At 35.9% G+C, this 24153-nt stretch overlaps 1 protein-coding gene across 2 annotated transcripts in view; it reads right to left on the bottom strand.

Moving 5' to 3' along the window:
* Positions 1-24153, bottom strand: part of LOC120631036 (potassium voltage-gated channel protein Shaw-like) — a 43340-nt gene that overhangs the window by 4281 nt on the left and 14906 nt on the right. The window contains exons 3-8 of one of the 2 annotated variants that reach the window (XM_039900431.1): positions 14543-14660; positions 6665-6859; positions 4887-5567; positions 4272-4407; positions 2642-2767; positions 673-842 (exon numbers count right to left, since the gene is read on the bottom strand). In XM_039900431.1, the coding sequence (XP_039756365.1) occupies positions 763-842; positions 2642-2767; positions 4272-4407; positions 4887-5567; positions 6665-6859; positions 14543-14660 (1336 nt within the window). In that variant the 3' untranslated portion in view covers positions 673-762. Of the gene's footprint in view, positions 1-672; positions 843-2641; positions 2768-4271; positions 4408-4886; positions 5568-6664; positions 6860-14542; positions 14661-24153 lie in introns of those variants that run through there. The other variant, XM_039900432.1, reaches the window with a different exon arrangement.

The raw sequence follows: 24153 nt of genomic DNA, 5'->3' as shown, positions 1-24153 counted from the left end.
TTAATGATGTGATAAGAAAAATAAGTAATTGTGTCAGTACTAAAAAAATTACCAGAGAAGATTTCACTTATGAATCAGTAGATTCATATGAACCCATAATAAATAAATAAACAATAAACCTTATCCATAATCTCCATCGCAGATTGAATTTAAAAGTGCTATTTTTTAACTTCACTTTCGATAAAAATAATATTCGATGGGAATTTTTAGACTAAATTATATCAACTTCAGTCGAAAATTTGATAGAAGCCACATCCTCAAATTCACAGATAAGTTGGCTGCACTATAAATGAAATTTGCAAAGCCAATATTTCGTAAATACATATGTTATTTTATCAAGCTTTTAGAATATTTGAGGGACTAAAATACGTCTGGTTTGTAAATAATCGGGTGGTTCAAATCCGAGTCAAGGTTGTGTTTGAGTTTATCAAACCAATATTTAACATGTGGTAAATAATAGCTCAGTGATGAAACTATGGATAGCTAAAAGCAGTAACTAAGGAACAGGTGAAGCAAAACTAAACTAAACAAGCACCACTGAACATTCAATACTTCGAACCTTCCTCTCTCATCGATGAGGCAATAGGACCTACGTTGAATCCAAGTGCTGCATTTGGTTGAAGATGCCTTGTTTGGTGCAAATTGGTGACTAAATTAATGATCATATTAGTGTTTTAGAGTTATTAACATTCCCGTAAGCTATTTCCGTTCGTGCAGGCGACATAGTAAGCCCGTTCCCGGAGCCAGCCAGTGTGTCGCTTTTTAAAGCATATTTAAATTTTTTCTTTTGCAGTTGTTTGGTGTTGTTTGGATCATAGCCTCAAGTTCGCTACGATCACCATCTGTGGAGGATTACACCGCGTAAGCTGTTAGTTACGTGAGCACCTAAAACTATTTTACATTACTCAAGGGATACTTTTAGTAATTCTATCCATTTAATATTTAAGCAGACAATATTAATGAGTCTTACCCATTATGATAAATGGTAAACTTAAAGTTCCCAAATATAAATAGTAGTATCTGAATGAAGCTGAGCCACGCAGATGCATCGAGGAACAGGGATAGACACTGCAACCGAGTTCTACTAAAGTGACAACCGTACACTGGATCAGAATCGTTTGAGCAACCACTCGATTGTTGGCTTGACGCCATTAAGAATGCAGCAGATAATAATTAGATACAGCTGTCAAACTATGGAAGTAGGCCGTTATTATTTATTTCGGGGGGAAACGATCAAATAGATAATATAATAGATTATTTCATTGTTTTAGAAACTTTCATAGTTTAAAATTAAAGTGTTAACCCAAATCTACTAGTTTGAATTCTCGCATAAAGCGAAAGGTCGTATATAAAATAGTATATTGTGTTAACCTGTCTAGTATTAGACTACATTATTCAACGTTGACAAAGGTATTATAGGCTTTGAAATATCACTTTATAAACGTATTGCGGTTGTCTAATACAAAAGCGTGAAAGGTTTTCGGGTCAGCTTGAAATAGAGCGGAGTTAACCTATTTTCTTTGTAATCGATTGCCTCCATACTTTGTTATATATGCGTTGCATTAATGCTCACTCAAAGAACATCAAAACTGACACAAACTATCTTCACTACCTCAGAATCCTATCAAGGAAGGAAGTAGCATAAGAAAGCCACACTCACGCCTAACTTTTACTGTTAATTTTAGGCGGGTGAAATGTTATGTGATAACTGCCACCGATAAATATCTGCCAAATATTTATAGTAAAAACAAAATTCATAGTCGTTATGATCAATAGGACAAAATTAACTATGCTAAGTATCATAAGGAAGATACATTGATGAAGGACCGGAGTAAACCTTGAAGTAAACGACGAGGAAAAGATTCTTAACACAAAAAATACTGTAGTCTAGGTCGGAAGCCAAGAACTACTTTAAGCTGGTCAAAATTAAGAATATTCTTATATTTAAAGATGAATAGTTGAAAAAGGAAATAAATGCTCTTAAGGCAACAACCAGAGAGAGATTGTTCAGTACCGATTGTTGGGCTATTAACTTATAATAGTGTTGTCATTTAACCAAAGTTAAACAACCCAATTATCTTTAATATATACCAATGTAACAACGTTTTGTGACTTTTAACTACAGGTTTCAATACATTAGATTGTTACTAATAGTATCCCTTGATTTATTATCTTTTATAGCGTGTTACTTAGTACGTTCTATATAGTAGTATGTAGAGATATTTTCAGTAAATCAGATGTGTTAAAGTTAATGTATTTTCAATTTTTTTTTGTCTCTGTATTGTTTTGAAATAAAACTAAAATAGTGTACTAAAATACTTCGTTGCTATTTACTGAAATTATCCTGTGACTTCTAGGTCACATTAATTTAATTTTGTTGTTAATTTTGATAGGTGATTTTGTTTGAGTTTTATTTGTAATGAACTTGAAATGTTTTCTTGCCAATTATGTTGTGCCAAATAATAAGTTGCCAATAAAATTCTACTGAATATTTAAATCTGTTATTTTATATATTATATTATAATTTTAATATATATCATAAAATTGTATATGATATGACAGAATATTACTAAGGTATTTTACATCATTTCATTAGTCATATTAATTTACACTTTATCCATAAACTGTGATCAAATCTTACCCATGTTAGGTCCAATCATGTCTTTTGGATGGTTTGTCTTTATGGCATTCATTCTTCGATTCACAGCTTGTGCACCCATGCCTGGTGCTATGGGACCTGCCGGACCCCCTGGAACACCTGGAGCTCCTAAATAGAAACAAAAACTTTAATAATAATCTATTTTTGTTTGATATTCGAAACAATAAACTGACTAGGTAGTTATTACAAATAATTAGTTTATCAATAAATAATATAAAAAAACGGTATATAGTTCAAACAATATCAGTTTATAAGAGAACTGGGGTGATTCATTGAAAATACAATTCCGCAGTACACTTATTTATTCTATCTCGTAAGGTTAAACCAGCGTTTTGAAATGTAAGCGCATATGTTTGTTACGACATCACGTTAGAATTCTTCGAATTTCTTTGCTTTTCTCCAGAACCACTTTATCTATTGCTGAAAACTCCATGAAAAGATTATATAGGTCAGTAAATTATAAGATAATATAGGAAGGTATTCTTCCTTCCTTCTTGGTAAAACCCAAACCTTCCTTGAAAAACTGTAGAAAAGATAAGAGGAGTGTGGATATACAGAATTGAAATTTTATTGAGAACTATTGTAGATAATTGTTTATTGATTATGCCTGAGTTGACTGTTGTGTTGAGAGTACTTTAGTAAAGTAAAAGAGTCTTACCCTAATTAACAAAAATGCTGAAAAGAAATGACGATGCTTTTAATAATAACGTACTTAACTTTAATGAATAGCTCAGACACAAAACTGAATGAAAAGTTGACAAAACCAATTTTTAAGAGCTTCTTTTTTAAATTCTATAAAACAATGCAATATGCATAAATTGTATTCTACAATAAGCAGAAATCTAAAAATGAGTTTAAAGTAAAGAAATTGTTAGAAATGGGTAAATTCAATAACAGCAGACGGAAATCGAAATAAATAAAAAACAAAGTAATATGTAATAAATTGCCTTAAATCAAAACGGAATTTTAAAGTTGAACGAGTACGAGTACTTAATAACTTAAATCTGAAGTTGTTTTTATGTTTGTATATTTGGAAATATCAGTACGATGAATGAAAAACATTGTCACTTTATTGTCATGTCAGTAATTCCAGTTCTTCTGCGGATCTCCTCATTTATGATTTGATCACGTAGAGATACTCGTAGCTTAGCTCTCTCCATCGCCCGTTGAGTGACTCTGAGCCTTCTTATGAGGCCTATAGTTAGATCCGTAAGTCATCACAGGCAACACGCACTGTTCAAAGACTTTAGTCTCTAGGCACTGAAGGATTTTGGACGAGAAGATGTCACGAAGTTTCACGAGCGCTGCCCATCCGAGTTGGATTCGGCGGTTCACCTCTTTCTTGAAATTGGACCTACCTACGAGTAACTTATCCGTGTGTCCTAGGTATATGCACTCATCTATAATTTCGGAACATGAGCGTTATACATAAGGAGGGATAGTTAAAAATAGGTGATAAAAATATCCGTTAAATTGGGTTTTATTTGACTTTCGCTTTGCTTAAGGCAGACGGACATTGGCAACGCTGAAAACTTAATAATCTCACGGGATAGTGAAAATTGTACATCAGTGAAGTTTGGGCATCTAACTTTAAATAAATAAATAAACTTACTTAGCGGTGGTCTAGTAGGCTCCACGTTGATCACTCTTCGTCTCTTCTTGGGTAGTTTTGCGCGCGCCTGTGTGTGCGAGTAGTACATTGCAAAGTTTGACACTATGACAGGCACGGGCAGAGCTATCGTCAGCACCTGTTAATGAAAATTCATCATTAACCTTCGCATCATTTCTTTTTTTACTATCTCCTTGCAAGAAGGCTTTTATAACAAATACATAAATTAACTGTATAAAACTTACTAATATATACACAAATATAAAATAAGTTAACATAAGGAATTTTTGAATGGTTTCAAATCATAATCATCATCATTTCAACCACTCCATTCTCCTCCTACAATGAGAATGTATCCATTGTTAAGGCCGTAGTCCAACACGCTGGCCAAGTGCGAATTGGTGGATTTCACACACCTTTGCGAAGATCAAGGAGAACTCTCAGGTATGTAGGATTCCTCACGATGTTTTCCGCAAAACGCACATAACTTAGAAAAGTTAATGGAGCATGCTGAGGTTAGAACTCGCCTCTCCGAAAGTGAAGTAAAATTCCTATCACCGCTTCCAAATATTCATATCAAATTGCAATAAAAACTGTAGAATTAATCAGAGTACTTACACCAGCGAGCGCGCAAAGTGCACCGACGAACATACCAACGTACGTTTTTGGCGCCATGTCACCATAACCCACTGTTGTCATGGTGACCAGCGCCCACCATAATCCTAGCGGTATGCTGTTGAAGTCGTTGTGGGGGTTCGTCTGTATCCTTTCCGCGTAATACACCAGACTCGCGAAAATTACAATTCCAAGTACTAAGAAAAACACTAAAAGAGTCAGTTCTTTGGCGGATGCTCTAAAAGTTTGAATGAGGATTTTAAGGCCGGACGAGTGCCTTGTCAATTTAAACAGTCTCATAATTCTAATAATGGAGAAGAATTCTAAAATGTCAGCGTTCTCGACGTGAGACGCGTACTTTTGGAGGATCAGGTCGATGTAGAAACTCATTGTTGCGATATAATCGATGATGTTAACGGAGGACTTTACAAACTCGCACTTATTAGGCGAGGATATAAATCTAACGAGGATTTCCAGTGTGAACCACGCGTTGCACACACACTCGATGTAGAAAAAGGCTACGTGGGCGTTTGTCTGCACTTTGTCCAACGCCCAGCCCGGGGTCTGGTTCGCGGTGGTCACTGTATAGTTTCTGATCACTGGCACTCTCATGTCCGGGTGAGTTTTCAGGCAAAACGATATAATTGAAACACAAATAAAAAACACTGATATTACACCGATTATCTGAAAGGAGAAAAATATTGACAACATTAAAACATCACTAAGTATAAATATGAAAAAAGGAACCCTTAGGATTTTAATTCGTGTAAACATTTTATTTTGTTATTGAATTTTTTGGTCTTAAGGTTTTTTAATGTCACTATGAATGAAAAGTCGAAATGAATGGCTCGTTTGAAAAATAAATAAATAGATTACGACAATACACACAGCGCCATCTAGCCCCAAAGTAAGCGTAGCTTGTGTTATTGTGTTAAAGGAATGTATGTGTAAGAAACACTGAATGACTGCTAAATCCATCAACGACATTCTAAATAATGTAGGAACCATATTTGATTTCGGCTAAATAGTGTGTAGAAAAGAAGTGGAAGGTTCTACTACTTATTTTTGCTTGGTTATAATACTAAGAAAAACGCTACAATGATGAAACACTAATAGACAATTTGTTTAAAATTAACAATGCTCACAATAATTATACCTACGCACCTCTTCTAGAAAGATGATAAGAACCGTGCACTACTTAAAATAATAGAAATCTATAAATAAAACACAACATTTTATTCACTGTCTCAAATATTTATATTTGAGGCAGTAGATAAAGAAGTTGAATCCTAGTTCCTACATACAGGGGGCTAGACATGTTACCGTTATTAGGACTTGTAGTTTTGCCGGAAATTGAGATACACAGTTTCTTTTTACCTTTAAAACCCCCCTTTCTACTTCCCGATCTCAGATCGCCCGTAAATTATTTTTCCTTTCATTTTTGTTATATTCTCGCCCTTTTTTGTAACATCGTACTATATATAACTTTTTAACATTTTCAAAATTATCGACCCTGGTCTATGTCTCTTAACCCAGTTAGAAAATAGTATATTGTGCAACAAGTGCGACAACGTCGCACTAGTCGCACATACTATTTTGTATTACAAACAAGTAAACTTGTCGCACTCAAATAACAGTTTTATTTATGAAAAATCTCACGCGTAATTTTAAAATGGGCAAACGGTTCTCTTTCAACCGCAACAGCGAGCGTCTAGATACTATTTTCCCCGCATGAGTAATACAATAATAATGTTTCTGACAGATCGCACACTTCATCTCACCTTAGCAGCATTAGAACTGTACGGCTCATCGAACAGTGACCACATTTGCGGCTTGAGTTGCTGCCACCACGACACGGTGCCGTTATAGTAGTCTTCTTCAAAGCCGAACTTGCGCGCCACCTCCTCATCAGACGGTTTCTCAGTGTCTAGGTCTAAGCGGTCTAACACAGCCAAGGTTTCTTGTGTATCTCGATGCTGCAACAAGGGTTTTTTGTCAAACTAACGAGTAAATCAAAAAACATAGCCCTGAAGAAATGATTGGCATGATGTGGCTCAAAACAAGTAAGACTTTAGATTTATACAATTTTTGTATTTCAAAACTAAGACTGTTTTTTGATCACTAAGCCTGCTAAGGAAGTTAGTAACCAAATTATTTTACAAAGTAAACAAGTTTATCTTCGCCAAAAAGTCCTTAATATGTTATGTGTAAGAAGTGGTGATAACGCAGTGGGTAGGAGCCCGACTTCACCTTCGGGGCGCCGAGTTCGAATCCCAGCACGCAACTCTAACTTTTCTAAGCTATGTGCATTTTAAGTAATTAAAATATCACTTGCTTCAACGGTGAAGGAAAACATCGTGAGGAAACTTTCGTGTCTGAGAGTTCTAGATAACTCAAAGGTATGTGGAGTCCACCAATCCGCACTGGGCCAGCGTGGTGGACTACGGCCTTAACCCCTACTCAGTGTGGGAGGAGACCCGTGCCATGTAGCGGGCCGGTAATGGGTTGATATGATGATGAAGATGTTAATGTTATGTGTTAGATATACCAATAACAATAAAATAAATATACTACGACAATACACACATCGTCATTAAGCCCCAAAGTAAGCGTAGCTTGTGTTATGGGTACTAAGATGACTGGTGATACTTTTAAAAATAATGTACATAAATACTTAGAAAATACATATAAATACCCAGACACTGAAAAAAATTCATGCTCATGATCATCACACAAACATTTTCCAGTAGTGGGAATCGAATCCACGGCCTTGGGCTCAGAAAGCAGGGTCGCTGCAAACTGCGCCAATCGGTAGTCAAACCAACAACTTATTATTTCAATTTTATTGTAAAACAATAACTTATTATTTCGGCATTCAACAATTTGTAAGCACGTTGATAAGTAATGTTCTGTACTGCTAAAACTTTCCATGCTCCATCATATGCAGCAACAAAAATTTAATTTCCAAGCAATTTAACTAAATATTGACATGTAATACGGGAATATAATTAATATTCACTACACTATGAGGTTCAAAACAATTCAGTCAAAACCACAAAATTAATATTCTTTCCTGTATCCGAAGTTGGTAATATTATTATCTTTGAAGCGAGGTTTCCTATCTATTGATCTTTGATCCCGTCCAGATCTGAATAATAGGATGATACTTGAAATAAGTGTATAATATAAAACTTTGACATTTGACCTGGATCATGCTTGTTGAAAAAAATAAGGTAGGAAATACATATTTATAGCTGGGAAATCATTATCAAAAGTGGTAGTTCCCTTAAAAAAGTTTAGTGGAAAAGTAGAAATATTTTCCGTCTCTTAAATTTTATACATTAATGTAATTTCACTTTGGAGTTCATTAAAATATCATATGACTGAATATTCTTTTTCTTTTATCTCTAATGTGATAGGAGTTCGACTATTAAAAGTAGGCAACACAATGGTGGCTCCTTTTGATATACCAGGTGTTTATTGACCACGGTAAGTGACCTGCTAGCTAATTTCCCACTGTTAAATATATAAATTCCAAATTTGTACACTGATAGGAAAACCGAACCGGAGTAGATCTTTTAATACAAAATTGGTGATATGCCTTCTCCTTGATATTCGTCGAGTACTTTTTGCCTCGTCAGCCTCTTGTTTGAGCTTAACGGTTTGTTGAAATTTAAATCTACTTGAAGATTTTCTATCAATAATGTCTCAAAGATTCTTGAAAGAATTCCGATCACGTAACGGACGAATATCAGTAATTCCGGAAGTGATTTATGCAGAAAAATTTTCGGCAACGGTAAAATTCGTCAAGTTTACTACAAAATACTTATTCGGAATTTTATTCGAAATTGGTAAAGTTACGGCATTTTAAACCCAGCAAGAGAATTATTCAGATTGAAACGGGAAGGGACAGCGTGAAATTAATTGTCAAAGAATAAATGATAAAAAATGTGAACTGGTATGAAAAGGGTAGTGACTGAGCAGAATATGGTTAATCACGTATTATCTATGATTGACCGCGAATTAGCGCAATGGGCAGCGGCTCTGTTTTTGGAGTCCACGGCTGTGGGTTTGGTTCACTCATGGATAATGTTTTGGGATGAACATGAATGTTTTTAATTTTAGTTTTATTGATACTCTTTATTTCCACATTACATCTTAAAAAAACACAGATGGAAGCAGTATATAAAAAGCGGCCTTATAGATTAGTAGCGATCTCTGCCAGGCAACCTTAGTATGTAAAGTTTATGGAACCCTAATGTTTTTCAGTGTCTGGATTTTTATTTGTTTATTATTCATAAAATATTCATCGGTCATCTTAGTAACACAAGCTATACTTACTATGGTGATACATAGCGTTGTGTGTTTTATTGTAGTATATTTATTTATTATCACATTAAATCAATCGATTAATCAATTTTTATTTTGCTTCAATATGGTACATGCAACATGTTTACACGCAGTGTGTTAATAATTTTTATAAGTGTAACATAGCCTGCCAAGATTTGCGTGCAAAATTTTGTCGTTAATCCTTATATCAATTTTCCACATTAAATAACAAGTCATATTTAAATAAATTAAAAGTAAAAGCACAAAAAAAGGAAAAGAAAATAATAGATTACATAAAAAATAAATATTTAAAAAATAAAATGAATTCATCCTCTTAAGAAGGCTCAAAGTAACTCAGCGGGTGATGGAGAAAGCTATGCTGGTATCTCTACATGATCAAATCAGAAATGAGATCCGTAGTGTTACCGACATAGCTCAACGAGTCGCGTAGCTTAAGTGGTAATGGGCGGGGCACATAGCTCGGAGAACCGATGAACTTTGTGGTCCAACAAGGTGAACAGACATCAAGCAAGTCACTGGGAGCCGCTCGGACAAGCGGCCCAGGACCGTTGATTTTGGAACTCTTTACAAAAGACCTATGTCAAGTAGTGGACTCGTATTAGTTTAATATAACTGCCATACTCTCTAACACGTTAGCCTGTCACCATCTTAGACTGCATCATAATTTACTACAGGAGAGATTGCGCTCAAGGGCTAACTTGTATAAAAAAAATTGGTTGCCTGTAAAGTCGGTATACGGGCGAAAGTTTTACGTGACAACGACTTTGAGTGGTAAAATAATTTTAATGTGAATATTCATTCGTATAGTAGGAAGAAGGATGAAATAATAGTAACAATTTAAAACATTTATTTATACAAAGAATTATATTTAAAACATTAATTTATACAAAGAATCTCGCACTGAATTTCATATTAACAAAATTTTATTTTTACACAGCGTTTACTACAAAGGGACGCGTGCCTTTCACTTTTTATGTCTGTCTCTCTCGCTCTTAGGCGGGCTAACCATGCCCGAGTGGAAGGGACGCGTGCCTCTCACTCGCTCTCATTGTGAGCGCATAACGTGAGCGGAGCGTAACGCAGTTTCTTGAAGTGTCACCCGGCAAACCAATTTATAAGACGTTGTCACGTCAAAAATATTCATTCATATATTTTTATTTTTACACTGTGGCATATGAATACTCTATCGCAATTAAAGAGGATAAAAAGTAAAATTGTATGTATTTTTAATTTGAATAATGTCCCTGGCAAAAGTTTTCGTTCCAATGAAGCCTATTCATATGGAAAGAGTTTGGAAAATTCTGAAAATTAAATACTCAGTTGACATGACGGTTGAATATGAAATGAAGTGAACACGTTTCACAGTTTTGCGGCAACCGAGGACGAGTCGGAAAAAGAAAATAATCAGCAATAATAAATAAATTACGTGGTTGAAATTAACGTTTTTACAAGGCTTTTTGTCGCCTCGTTTAGTCAAATTATATTATGTATTTACCAAGATCATGGTTTTTCAACGTAAGTTGTTGTGGCTTTTATTTATCTGTTTTTTCTCTACAAAAATGACATCCTGTCGCTTCAAGCGATAAGACCGTCTTAGTACATTTCTAAATTTGAATATGTTTTTCGTATTTTAATTATGTGCAATAAATATTTTTCTATCTAGTTATGCTTTATTTATTTACACCTTTTTCTAGTAGTTTTGTTTATACTGATAGTTAAAGGCCTATGCATGTACTATATCTACTTGTCAACGATTTCAAGCTCATTTTTCAAAGCTGCAATTTGAGTGAAGTTACTTAAACTGGAGCATAGAAAAATGAGCTTTAAGTCGTGCGACATAAAGTAAGTTGTTAAAAAACAGTAAAAATAGTGGACGACCAAAATCATTTAGTTAAATAACTAGTATACGTCGTAAACAAGTATGGCTTGAAGATAATATTCGAACTGGGTGGAACATAGAGGAAGCAAAACGTTTTTCCTTACGTGACGTTTTTTGATGATACCAGTGAGATCCCACCGTAAACTTTGATTCAAAAATGCTTGCAAAACTCTGAATAATTTATTCAAAAACTGAGAAGGTGGCAGATAACAGTTTTGATGGAGATTTTAACAATTTTCTTTGTTTATTTTTATGCTTTAGGCTTTACTCGAGACAGGCTTAGGAAAAGGAGGCATTTTCCAAGCAATTCAATTTGAGTAGACCTTTGAAAAGGTCGAATCCCTAGTGTCTTAATCATCTGTTTATCAAATCAATGGTTGGCTAAAGTAGCTGAAAATGTAAACAAGCGATCAATTATGATTGGTAAGCAGAAACAAAGAATAATCGTGAAACTACCGAACAGTCTATGGATGTATACTTTTATAGATAAGGTATTTATTAAGAGCACCACCACACTGTCTGCGTTGCCATTACCCACATTTTTCAGTGGCATTAACTGCATGAACTAATTTCTTAATGTTGCATAACTTGGGTATTTTTACACTATCGCATTGTGGGAATTACCAACTTAATTAAAAAAAAGTATCGGAGTTTGAAGTTAAAAGGTGCGCAGAGCAAGATGCTAGGCGTAATGAGATAAAGGCCAGACCATCGCCGGCCATATATTACAATATAATTGGTGGAGTACTGACGTGCTGTCAATGTGATCGCACATTTAAAACAAAGAGTGGTTATGCCAGTCACTTGAGAGCACATCAGGTACGCACATAATAGCTAGAAGGAGTCGCTGTGGTCGGATGCGGCCAGGAGGATATATACCAACCTAAGCAACGCAACGGCTGTTATCGGTTGAATTTACGGAAATGTTGCGAAAGCTGTATCGTATACCATACAATTAGCCAATCAGGTAACAATACGAAAAATGTATTGTCGTTAAATTTTATTTTGTGTTTTTACTTACACTTTTTTATGCCACTACAAGTTAGCTTTTGACTGCAATCTCATCTAGTTATGAATGATTATGCAGTCAAAGATGGTAGCTGGTTCACCTGTTAGGGATTACGGTAGTCATACATCATTGGTTTCTACGCGACTTCGCACCGGAACACTAAATCGCTTAGCGGCATGTCTTTGTTCACGGGTAGGGTGGTAACTAGCCACGGGCGATTTAAATTCCCAAATTGCCCTTGCCGGTAATCGAACCCCGAACCTCCTACTAAAATTCATAGCGTAAAAATAGAGGTCTCATATACACGGCTCAGGCCACGATTGCCAGAGAATCGCAGGTTCAAATCCTGTCGGTTTCAAAAATTTTTATATGCATTTTAATTTTATAAACTTAATAAATTGTGGTTTTACTTCGTTTGTCGTTATGGTAACCTAATATAGAAAGTATTTGTGAGCAAAAGGCCGTTTTACTCATTTAATCAGTGTTTCCGAAACTGTGGATAAGTTTTTGAAGACGTCAAAAGAGTCATAGTCGTACATCATAATAGTGGAAAATAATCATGGCACTTTGAACCGTAGAAAGTATTAAGTTATTATAGGTTACACCACTTGTAACTAATAAAGAATGGATATCTTCAGGAACCGTGTTTAAAAAAAAAAAAATTGATATTTGTTGTATTGCTTAGTAGAAGGTAGATGTTCGTAGATCGAGCTTTTTCCATACTTATCTATGGATCACGAGGCCATTGTTTAGATTACAGGTTTTAGAGAAATTTACCCATCATAGACCCACAATTCTGCTTGAAAGCGGGTTAGCGGACTTATTAGTAATAATATCGGGGCCTAGGGCTATAAAGTTTAGAGACATATTACGATAAATTTTCGCGCCATAATGAATTTGAAGTACTCCTAAGTTTACATCGGCGTTAGCGTAAAGCGCCAGTTACATAACGACAGTCAGTCAGATGTCCGATGTCCCACCCGATATAAAACAGAGAACCAATGTAGAAGCAGGCGTTACTTTGCTGAATTCCATGATATATTATGAAAATTAAGCTTAATTTGCCAGATTCTCCTGCTTTTCGCGGAGTATAGCAAGTTAAGCTCGATTTTCATAATAAACAGAGCAACACTTCGCAGGCCATGAAAGGAACACTTCCTACAGAGTGCTGTCCTGAGCTCATCAATCTGAGGCGTAAGTGTTAAGCCTCATACGCCTGTAATTACACCGGCAACCACACGCATTTCAGGCCTGACGTACTACTACTACTAAAACTGCAGATTCTTGCCAGGCAATACTTTGGTCACCTTAGGGCAGAAATCTCCAGAACTTCGCTTCTTGGAAGCGTTTATCGCCCACGCCCGCTCGCAGTGTGTATATAATTGTAAAAGATTCACTATTCGATTTTCAATTTTCGAATTCAATTATGCTTATCCAAAAGTCTGTGTTGGCGACTCAAAAATTCGTCGTATATACAACACTCTGACTTCTCACCGAATTAACCGTAGTTTTTACGTGTAAGAGGCTTGTATTGGTCAGTAAAAGGTCTGTGTTGGTGGTTTAAAGTATTTGACGTCGTATGCGCCGTGTCTCTTGGCAACGGTCCGTATATACAACACTCCTAATTCTCGGCGAATAAACCGTTATTTTTTTACCTACATAAAGATACCTTAACGCTAATGGCCTTTGTTAACTTTGTTTACTACAAAGCTAGCTTAAAAACGTTAACGTTACACGTCCACGAACTTTATTCATTTCGTCTCATATTATCGGAAAGCGTTCTCGCTCGTAAAGTGAGGACGTCATGGTTTATTGATGCCCTTTAACGACACAATAACTTTTGGTATTAGAAAACTTTTATATTAGTACCTACTAGTCGTTACCCGTGGCCTCGTCTGCGTTGAGTGGATATTTTGGTACCGAAAGTTTGTCATAAATCTATACTTTAATACTAATGAAGCTGTGAGTGATGTTAAGGTCGTTGTCCACCCCGCTCGCCCACTGCGGATTGGTTGACATCCACACGCCTTTGAGAACATTATAGAGAACTCTCAGGCATGCAGGTTTCCTCACTATGTTTTCCTACTCCGTTGATGCAAACGTGTTGGGATTCGAATGCGGCCCCCGAATATGGATGCAAAAGGATTATCGAAAGTTAACCTAAGGTATTCATGAAGAACCAGCCGTTGTCCGCGGATTCGTACGCAGTTTTTCGGCTTTTCATGAATCCAGCGGAAGCCGTACATTTATCCGGGATAAAAAGCAGCCTATGTGTTCATCCAGCGGATGATCTATATCCATTCCAAAGTTGAGTCAAATTGTTTCGGTAGTTTTTGCGTGAAAGAGTAACAAACATCCACCCATCCATCCATCCATCCGTACAAAATTTCGCATTTATTATAATAATAGGATATGGGGTACCTGAGTGTACGTCATCCAGCAGCAAGGCTCAACCTGGTTAGCGTCCAGGCCCCAGAACTCCAGCTCCTCTTCAAACAGCGGCCCACAGACGTCTGTGGGGTAATGGAGCTTACCGGTCCTAAAATACAAAAGAAACATGGAAATTATTTGAGCTATCCAAATAATAATAAAAGACGATGGTAACAGATGCCTGGGGCGTGCATAGAGAGTATGTACAGGGTATGCAGGTGATATAAAATTAAGAAAATCGAGTACGAGTTATAAATACTTAAGGGTAGGCTTTTTATAACTCTTACAATGCCTATCCTTAAGTTTTTTATAACTCGTAATGGAGATTTTCTTCATTTTATATCATCTGCGTACCTTGTGCACACCCTATGCACGCCACTAGCACATGCTCTTCATTAAACCCAAAGATTAAAATGGCGATGGGCAGCTAGGATGGGAGACGACCATTGGACAACAAGGCTGACGTCATGACCAGATCCTGCAGGCCATAGAGAGGAGGGAAAACCGCTTGCAAGATGGTCAGACGATATCGTTAAAGTTGCCACAAAAACTGGATGCAAGTAGCCAGAGATAGAGACCGGTGGTCATCTCTGGAGGAGGCCTTAACCCCCGCATGAGAGGGGTTCTTGCGAGCAGAAATATTATAAAATAAATAAAAGAAGCCTTTCATTTATTGATTTCAAATATATAAAGTAAAGAAATATTAGCAACAAGTCTAGCAACATAGCCAGCCCACTTCCAGTTTGCTTTTAGTGTGTAGCGAGGGCATCGGTTATTTTGGTTTGTTGTCTGATCACAGAATGTCGAATTTTATGGATTCTTCTGACGCTCATAATACTTCGTTCCATTGCTCTTTGACACGTATCATATTTCTTATTTGGCGGTAAATTTCCAGGATTGATAGCCATATGTCAAAGTAGGTAGTATACACGAGTTAATAATCTTAATTTAACCAAAGACCACACTCCATTACTAACGCCTTAATGTATATAAGGTTTATTTTTGACAATCACCGTTGTGGTTAACCTAGTATACTACGTGATATTGGCGAAATACAACGTGCCGATTTGGTACAACTAAAAGCCAAAAAAAGCAAAAGAAAAAGAAGAAGAATCGAAATTTAAATTTCATAGGCATTTTGCTTTTTAAAATTCCTATGAAATATTGCCTCCTTCATGCTTGCGAAAGAGATTTGCGTTTCTAAATATGTGTATTTCTGAGGATCTAATTTAAATAGTTAATTTAAAATAGTTTCCGCCTATTTTGACCAAAAGTCGTTCTATCCGGCAGGGTAGTAGAACGTAAAATCGCTTCAAACTTGAATGGTCTGAAACTGTTTCCACCGCATAAGTTTTGTTTGAGTTTCGACCAAGTTTTAAACTTACAAACTGGAAGGGTCTCAGAGCCAAGGTTTGAATTAACTATGTGAAGGAAAAGTGCTAAGTTTGACATTCATTAATCGTGTTAACTTGTACCCATTTCGTTGAACATGACGTAACAGCCCCGGCGTTTTATGTTATTTGTAGATTTGAATAAACGGGGCACATTATATTGGGATAACGATTTTTTTTATTTCTCTACCAGTTAGCCCTTGTCTGAAATCACTTGGTGGTAAGTGATGTTGCAGTCTAAGATATTAGCGGGGTAACCTGTTAGGGTAGTTATATTAAACCCATACTTCTCTCCGTTGGATTCTATGTGACATCGTTAGAACGCTAAATCGCTTAGCAGCACGTCTTTGTCGTTAGGGCGGTAACTAGCCATGACCGAAGCCTACCAGACCCCTACTGCCCGGAATCGCACCCGGGATCTTTAACTTAAAACCACAGCGCTCTACGCTGCTGCAGAGTTGGCACTCTATATTTTAGAGACAAGGAAGTTTAAAAAAAATACGAAATAAAGACGGACAACGACGAGGGTAACAGCCACTCTTCTAAATAATAATAAATTTAATTATTTAACAGACAAGCTGTTACGCGTGACGAGTTTAATAAATACTTTGAGTTAAGAGACATCTTGAAGACGTCTTTCGAGAGACTTAATTAGTAAAAAATTATACAATGAAATAAGTTACTGATTTTATTATTAATCATGTTAATTGTGTGTCCAATTCATTTAAATACAGGGCGAAAAGTCCAGCAATGTTTACCCTTTTTTTGTTAAGTTGACGCTAATTAATTACATGGAAATGGGATCAAAAATGTTTTATGCACGTGGAGATTTATTTTTAGAGTTAAAATATTTTTTTTTTTTTTTAATTTGTGCCTTGTAGTGACGTCAGATCAGAATGTAGTTTTCATCATCCCTTCTCTTCACCCGGGTGTCGTACGGAGTGACTAAGGGAATGTTTAAGAGTTTGCATAAATGATGCAAAGTCTCAGGGTTCAAATACCTCAATGGGTGTCCCACAAGGCTCGATTTTGGGTCCTTTTCAATTTTTAGTGTATATAAATGATCTACCGTACCATGTCAGTGGAACATGCGACATTGTATTGTTTGCAGATGATACATCTCTAATTTTTAAGACTGATAGGAGTAAAGATAACTCTGACGAAGTAAACCGTGTTATGTCGCATGTGTCGCACTGGTTTACAGTTAACAACTTACTTTTAAATGCAAAAAAAACAAAGTGTGTCGAATTTATCTTACCAAATGTAAAGAAAATTGATAAAAATATAATGATAAATGGTGAATCACTAAAAATAGAGACTTCCACAGTTTTTCTGGGCGTGACCTTGGATAATAAGCTACAGTGGGGTGCCCATATAGATTCGCTAGTGAATCTATATGGGCACCCCACTGTAGCTGTAGTAAACTAAGCTCGGCTGCCTACGCAGTCAGAAAAATTAGACAGATTACTGACGTTGAAATAGCTAGGCTAGTTTATTTTGCGTACTTTCATAGTGTTATGTCCTATGGAATCTTGTTATGGGGTAAAGCAGCTGATATCGAAACTATATTTATATTGCAGAAAAGAGCTGTACGGTCAATATATAAACTTAAATCACGCGAATCCCTCCGTGAGAAGTTTAAAGAAATAGGCATACTTACTGTAGCTTCACAATATATTTATAACAATATAGTATTTGTAAGACAACATATTAGTCTTTATACACAAAAAGTGGACATAAACAGTCGACTTACAAGAAATGGTCATAAATTAGTGTCATCTGCATATCGTCTGCGTAAGGTACAGGGATCATTTGTGGGATTGAGTATACGCTTTTATAATATGATTCCTAAGGTGATTTTGGACCTGCCAATGCACAAGTTTAAAGAATTTGTTAAAACACATTTATTAGAGCGAGGTTACTATACAATTGATGAATTTTTTAATGACAAGGTTGCTTGGAAGCATCCGGCTCCGCTTTCAGCTCTCACAAGATAGAAAAATGAATGTTAAAATACAAAATGTAAATTGTTGATGTTGGAAAAGAGCAACTGCTGAGTTTCTTGCCGGCTTCTTCTCGGTAGAATCTGCCTTCCGAACCGGTGGTAGAATCACTACAAACAGACAGACTTGACGTTTCAAAAGTGCTTATATTAGGCCTACTTGAAATAAATGAATTTTGAATTTTGAACCAAGAACGGACAAAAGCGTACTTTGTGATATTACTACTCACTGCGTTGACCAATCATGTGTAATTCAATTTATTTTTTTGCAGCTTGAGTTTTAAATAGTTATCATTTGTAGTTTAGCACTGCAATCCGATATGAAATGGCATGCAAACTTAATACCTTAAAATCGAATTAAGGATTTATATGAATAAACAAATGATACTAATAATTAAATTACAATCAATTTTCAAAATACAACCACTGGTATATAAACTCAATTCTTAACTAATGTCATTCATTCAATAGGTTGAATTTTAATAACATATATGTCGCAGCCGGAAATGAGTACGGACACTAAAATGAAACGCAAACGCGCCAACTAGCGGCTAGCACGCATCAACAGTTTTGGCGCGCTTCGACAGAGTCGTGACGGGGTCTACTGACTAGATTGGGATTATTAATTAGTTGGGACTCAAGGCAGAAAGACGTCGTCACGGAACTGTCCTACTACTGTCCTGTACTCTTAGTGGTTATTATTTTAAAAGTTTGCTAATACGATATTAGTTAAATTCAGTGTAAGAAGTTAAATTCAGTGTTCGAACAAAGCGAGTCAAATTTAAAGGTGTTCTTATTGCACGATACCTGAAAATTGCCCACACGATGTCGGACGGATCAAGTTAAAATCCGCCCGATCCTACATATATATGTATTTTAATATTTATAATTATCAATGGGATAACGGAAATAATAATTACAAACTAAAATTAATATTTACAATAAATATAAGCCGTTTAACTGTTCACTTATGGGCATGGTACCCAAAATGCTGGCGCTATTGACCCCTTCTACGCTAAGTCTAGCAATTCAGCTAGACTTAGCTAAATAAGCGCCAGCTCTTGGGTCACCAGACGTAAGGACTAATTTTTATGAGACTATGTTAATAAAATTTAATAACATAATTTTATATATTTTTTTATAGTGTTTTACTTGGAGGAAATGCATATAAAACTTTCGGAATCAACAGGATTGGACCGGCGACTCTCTGGCAATCGCGGCCTGGGTGCTTTGACTACTAAGCTATGGGTCTCCAACTGCCGATGCCAAAATTAGTATATGCATTTATATCAGTCTTATAGCGACTGTAGCATTTTAAATTTATAAAATTAATAACATATGTCGAGTCTGTTATAAAATGTCACACAAGTATTCTTGTATTGTGAAATATCCCTTTTTTTTTACACGCTTTTTATCAGCTTCACCTGTAGATTTTGACCCTCTTCAAACTCGTTCAAACTTTGCAGATAAATCGAGGACCGAACAATATACTAATTTTCAATTATACCATTTTTCATATTGAAAAATAAGATATTTGTTAATTTATATAATTGTCATTTATAGTCGGCAGGCAGGTAAGTGATGATTACTCTTATATTAACAAAATTTGATGGTGAATGAATGGGCTATCGATTAATTTGCAATAAAAATAGGTAGACAGAAATTAGTTTGGTTATTTTTATACCAATCGTGTTTTTCATTATTTTTGAACAAGAATTCTTTAACTGTTCGCTTTCAAGATGTAACATTTAAGTTTGTGTCGGCCAAGGACTCTGGGAACTTATTATAGATTTTAGGAGCCATATTAAAGATGATATTGCCGAATAGTGTAGTCAAATGGCGTGTATAATAAATTATCGTTGGTTTATCAAATACTAGCGCTTCATAAATGCATAAGCATGGCCAAGTTATGGGCAAAGCCTTCCGTTGCTTGAAGCCTTTAGTTCAGCAGTGAACTATGGCTATTATGAATGTTATTACACAAGTAAAACTTTGAACTTCTGTTTGAAATTTAGAACCCACTGCCAATCATCAACTCTAATCGCATCGATCTAAAAGTACAAACGTAACTTTGACATTCATTGATTGAGTCGATCTGTACCCGGCAAGGTTAATGGCTCCCAACGTGTCATTTAAAGGCTTTATCTACATCGTTACCCTTTAATTTCCCCCGACCTTGAAAGTGAGATTGTAGTCAAACGCAAATGTGTTAAATACGCGTAAAATAAAAAAATCTACAGTATACCTAAAAGCCAAATATTTTGGTTGCTATGTAACCTGTGCCTGCGTTAGCAATACCCACATAATATATAATAACACTTAAATACACTATTTATATTTTTTCATTTTTTTTATTTTTTACAGACATGTCGCCAAGCCTTTTAAGTTCCTTTATCTTGCCGTGAGATTTCTTTTGACGTGACAACGTCTTATAATTCGATGGAGCCGGCTGCACGCACGAAAAAACATAACGTATGCGGCGTTACCTCGCTCTGAGGCGCTCCATTCAAGGCTTGAAGTGCAAGCGAGAGCGCGGAACGAGCGACAAAGAGGCACAGTCGGCCTCCGCGTTCGACATCTGTCTCTCTCCTATTTGAGTGAGCGATGCGTCCGCGTGGACAGCTTCTATACAAAATAATACATTTACAGGTTTTCGGCAAGGATGAAGTGGTGAATGTGGTGTCAATTGTTTATAGCAACGATAATATCTATCAAAGAAATATAATTAAAATTTTCTTTTGAAAAATGCAACCATTCCATCAGTATTTTCTTACGACGTTGTCACGTTCAACTATCCTCAGTAAGCCGACTTTACAGACAACCAATTGTTTTTTTTTATAGTAATATTTGAGGGACCAAGCAGATGTCCAAATGATTGAGATTAAAAACCATGGCCTATAACCAGAGCAACACTTCGCAGGGCATGCAAGAAACATGTCTTACAAAGTGCCGGCCATTCCTAGTATATTATTACACGTATTATTTTGAATGAAGTAATACTTCTTTAGCGCCGTTAGGAAAAAAACATGGGAGTGAAATTATACGACGTAACAAAATGCGCGCGCACATGGTTACACGATTTTATCATGTCCGCCAGCTCACTTTTTAAGATGAACACGCACACCGTCACAAAAAACCAGTGAGTGACAGTGAACACTTTTAATTTTCAACGTTTGCGGTCTCATTCCGGGGATTTCATTGATTCAATTGTACAAAAATCTCAAATTTTAATGTTGAGTGAAACTCAGTGGTCCGTAAATGAGATAACTAGATAATGCGTTGTAATAAAACTTTCAATGTATTAAACCTTTATTATATTGTTTTTTGGCGTTTTCTCTACAAACGTAGAATAAGGCGTAAGATAAAACTTTTGAAAAGACTTCTATCTTGTTACGCCAAAGAGGTATAACTTCTAATGCGTGTACATAAGTACGCACACGTTTTTATTTCGTTTGTAATAATAATATTTTGAAACGATCTCTGCAAATTAGCCGCCCACAAAACCTGACAATCTAAGTAAGATTTATATTGGAAGTGTCGTGTGGCGAGCGATAAATCTGTCAATAGTAAACCGACGGTTAAAGTTTAAAACAATGCATAAATCAACGGTTTAGTTGTTGTTGCGCAACCGTACCCACAGATCACAGCAACATTGTAACTATTTAGATAACTGGGTACGTACTAAACATCGATCACAGAAAATTGTTTATGATCGAAAAATCCAATGCTGCGGATCAGTATTAGGATATGATTTAAAGCTCGCAAACTAGGAGTCGCTTTCGCGCATCGGAACACAACAACGTTATAACAAAATGGACCTAATCCTGCTTGATTTAGAATAGCAAATTCTGTGCATTAAGCGTTGAACAATTCAAGTTTAAAATTATTAACCTGACGTTTTAGCGTTTCATTACTTGAAATGGACTTTACGATTGATCAGACGTAAAAGACTGTGGCGTCACTCAATGGGCGTAAATCGAGCTAGTAATGTCTACGTTCATTTTGTTTAAGGAAAAAAATGATTAAGATTATAGTCCTGGGGTGTTTTTTCGGTTTTATAATCCATTTTAATCCATTTTAATTCAAATATATGAAAATTGGTCAGAACCTCCCTGAAACTTGATATAAAAGCAAGCCTGGTGTTCGTGACTTCGTCTACATGGTATTTCCAATTTGTTTCAGAAAGAAGTTAAAAAATGTGAAAGTAATAAAATAATGGAATTAATAGGTAGTCTATCGACATGGAATATGTTTTGGAGTTATTCCTGCGGGAACATTTCAATTTTCCGGGATAAAATGTAGCTTATGTGTTAATTATTCAGGTCATTAACTAATTACATTCCCAGCCAAATCGATTCAGTCGTTGTAGCGCGAAGTATTCACAAACATCCGTTCATCCAAACTATTATATTTATAATATTATTTATAGTGGGACTATTTGTGTTGATTCCAGTGAGCTTTACATAAATATCGAAGTTTAAAGCGTGACCAATATTTTGAAAAAAAAATTGGCGGACCCTAAATAAATGAGTAGTAGTAGTAGTATTTATACGGCATTGTTTCAATGCTGTGTAATTAGAGGCACATGAGGCTTGAAGCGGTTATAGCGAAGTGGTTAGGGCTTCACTTCACTTTTCTAAGTTATGTCCGTTTTAAGTAATTATAAGACCACTTGTTTCAACGGGGTCGGGGTCGGTCGTGAGGAAACTTGCATATCTCAGAGTTCTCCATAATGTTCTCGAAGGCGTGTGAATCCTCTTACTCTTCTCATTGTGGGTTGAGACCCGTGCCCTGGAGTGGGCCGGTAATAATAATAATAATAATAAACATCATTTATTTACAAGAACGTATGCACAATATCAAGATGTTGGTAAACAATATCGTTAGTTTAGAGAGCATAAAATTCTACTGAATTTGTAGTGTGCAAATCTGGTTCATGGATATTAAAAAATTTAAAAAGATCAACCTTAATTCAATGTCAAACTAAATTAAAATAAACACAACAAACACATGACAAAATTAAAAATGATAAAATGATAAATAAATAAAAAACCAAATCGAAATTAATGTTCCATAATTTATATTTAAAATTATTCAGTTTATAATAAATATGGATAATATATAATGGATTGATATATGATATATATATCATATGAGTAGCCTTTATAACTTCGGCTTAGGTTGATGGACACAGTGCGGCAAGTTGCAGGTCGTGTTCTTTGTAGGCCTTCCGAAGTGTTTTTATGTTTACAAGCGATATTTTCCACTTTCCATCACGTGCGCCACACGTAATGCACGTCAATTAATACTCTGCAGTAAGTCTAACTTGATGCGCATCCAAAGGGTCCAAAACAAAATTCTACGGGTAATAACTGATGCTCCCTGGTTCGCACGCAACGACGAGATTCATCAGTATCTCGAAATGACAATGGTATTTGAGGAAATCGGCAAACACAAAGAACGCCTAGCTAAACACCCCAACCGTCTTGCTAGCTCACTATTAGTAGCTCCACGTATGAAACGCCTAAAACGAAACTGATGTGCTCGACAATTGACGGACGGTTGAGCGATGGCTCCCTCGTCTGTAAATGCCAATAACTCACCCAGCACATCTGATTATAGTCTCGCGACTGATTGCAGATTTATTAAAAAAAAAAAAAAAAAATTACTCTAAAAAGCGAGAAAAGCTACTAAAATGTTCAAAACCCTTTGATAAATTATTATGTAGGGTGCGGCGACTTTAGCTGTTCATAGATAGACGTAATAGGCTCCTAGTTTTTTTATTTTAATCTGACAAAAGCGCCCAACTTGATCCCGACCCAAAGGTGGTTGAGTACACTCGAACTGTCGCACCTTTCTCATAAAATTAATTCGCTCTCACCGTATCCCTGGGGGAGAATGTGCGAGATACGCAGACTGGGTTTTTCGTTTTTATTTTTAACCCCCGACGCAAAAAAGACGCGGTGTTAAAAGTTTGACGTGTTTAAATGTGGGTGCGCGTGCGTGGGTGTTTGTGTGCGTGTGTGTGTGTCTCTAATCTAATCAAATCTAATCTTGCAAAATAAATAAATATACTACGACAGTACACATATCGTCATCCAGTCCCAAAGTAAGCGTAGTTTGTGTTATGGGTACTGTCTGTTAAATGTCTGATGAATATTTCTATGAATAATATACGAAAATACTTATACTATATACCTATATACCCG

Source organism: Pararge aegeria, chromosome 17, assembly GCF_905163445.1.
Source record: "Pararge aegeria chromosome 17, ilParAegt1.1, whole genome shotgun sequence".
NCBI lineage: Eukaryota > Metazoa > Arthropoda > Insecta > Lepidoptera > Nymphalidae > Pararge > Pararge aegeria.
Note: the sequence above shows the minus strand (reverse complement) of the source record. Positions and strands in the feature narration are given on the sequence as shown.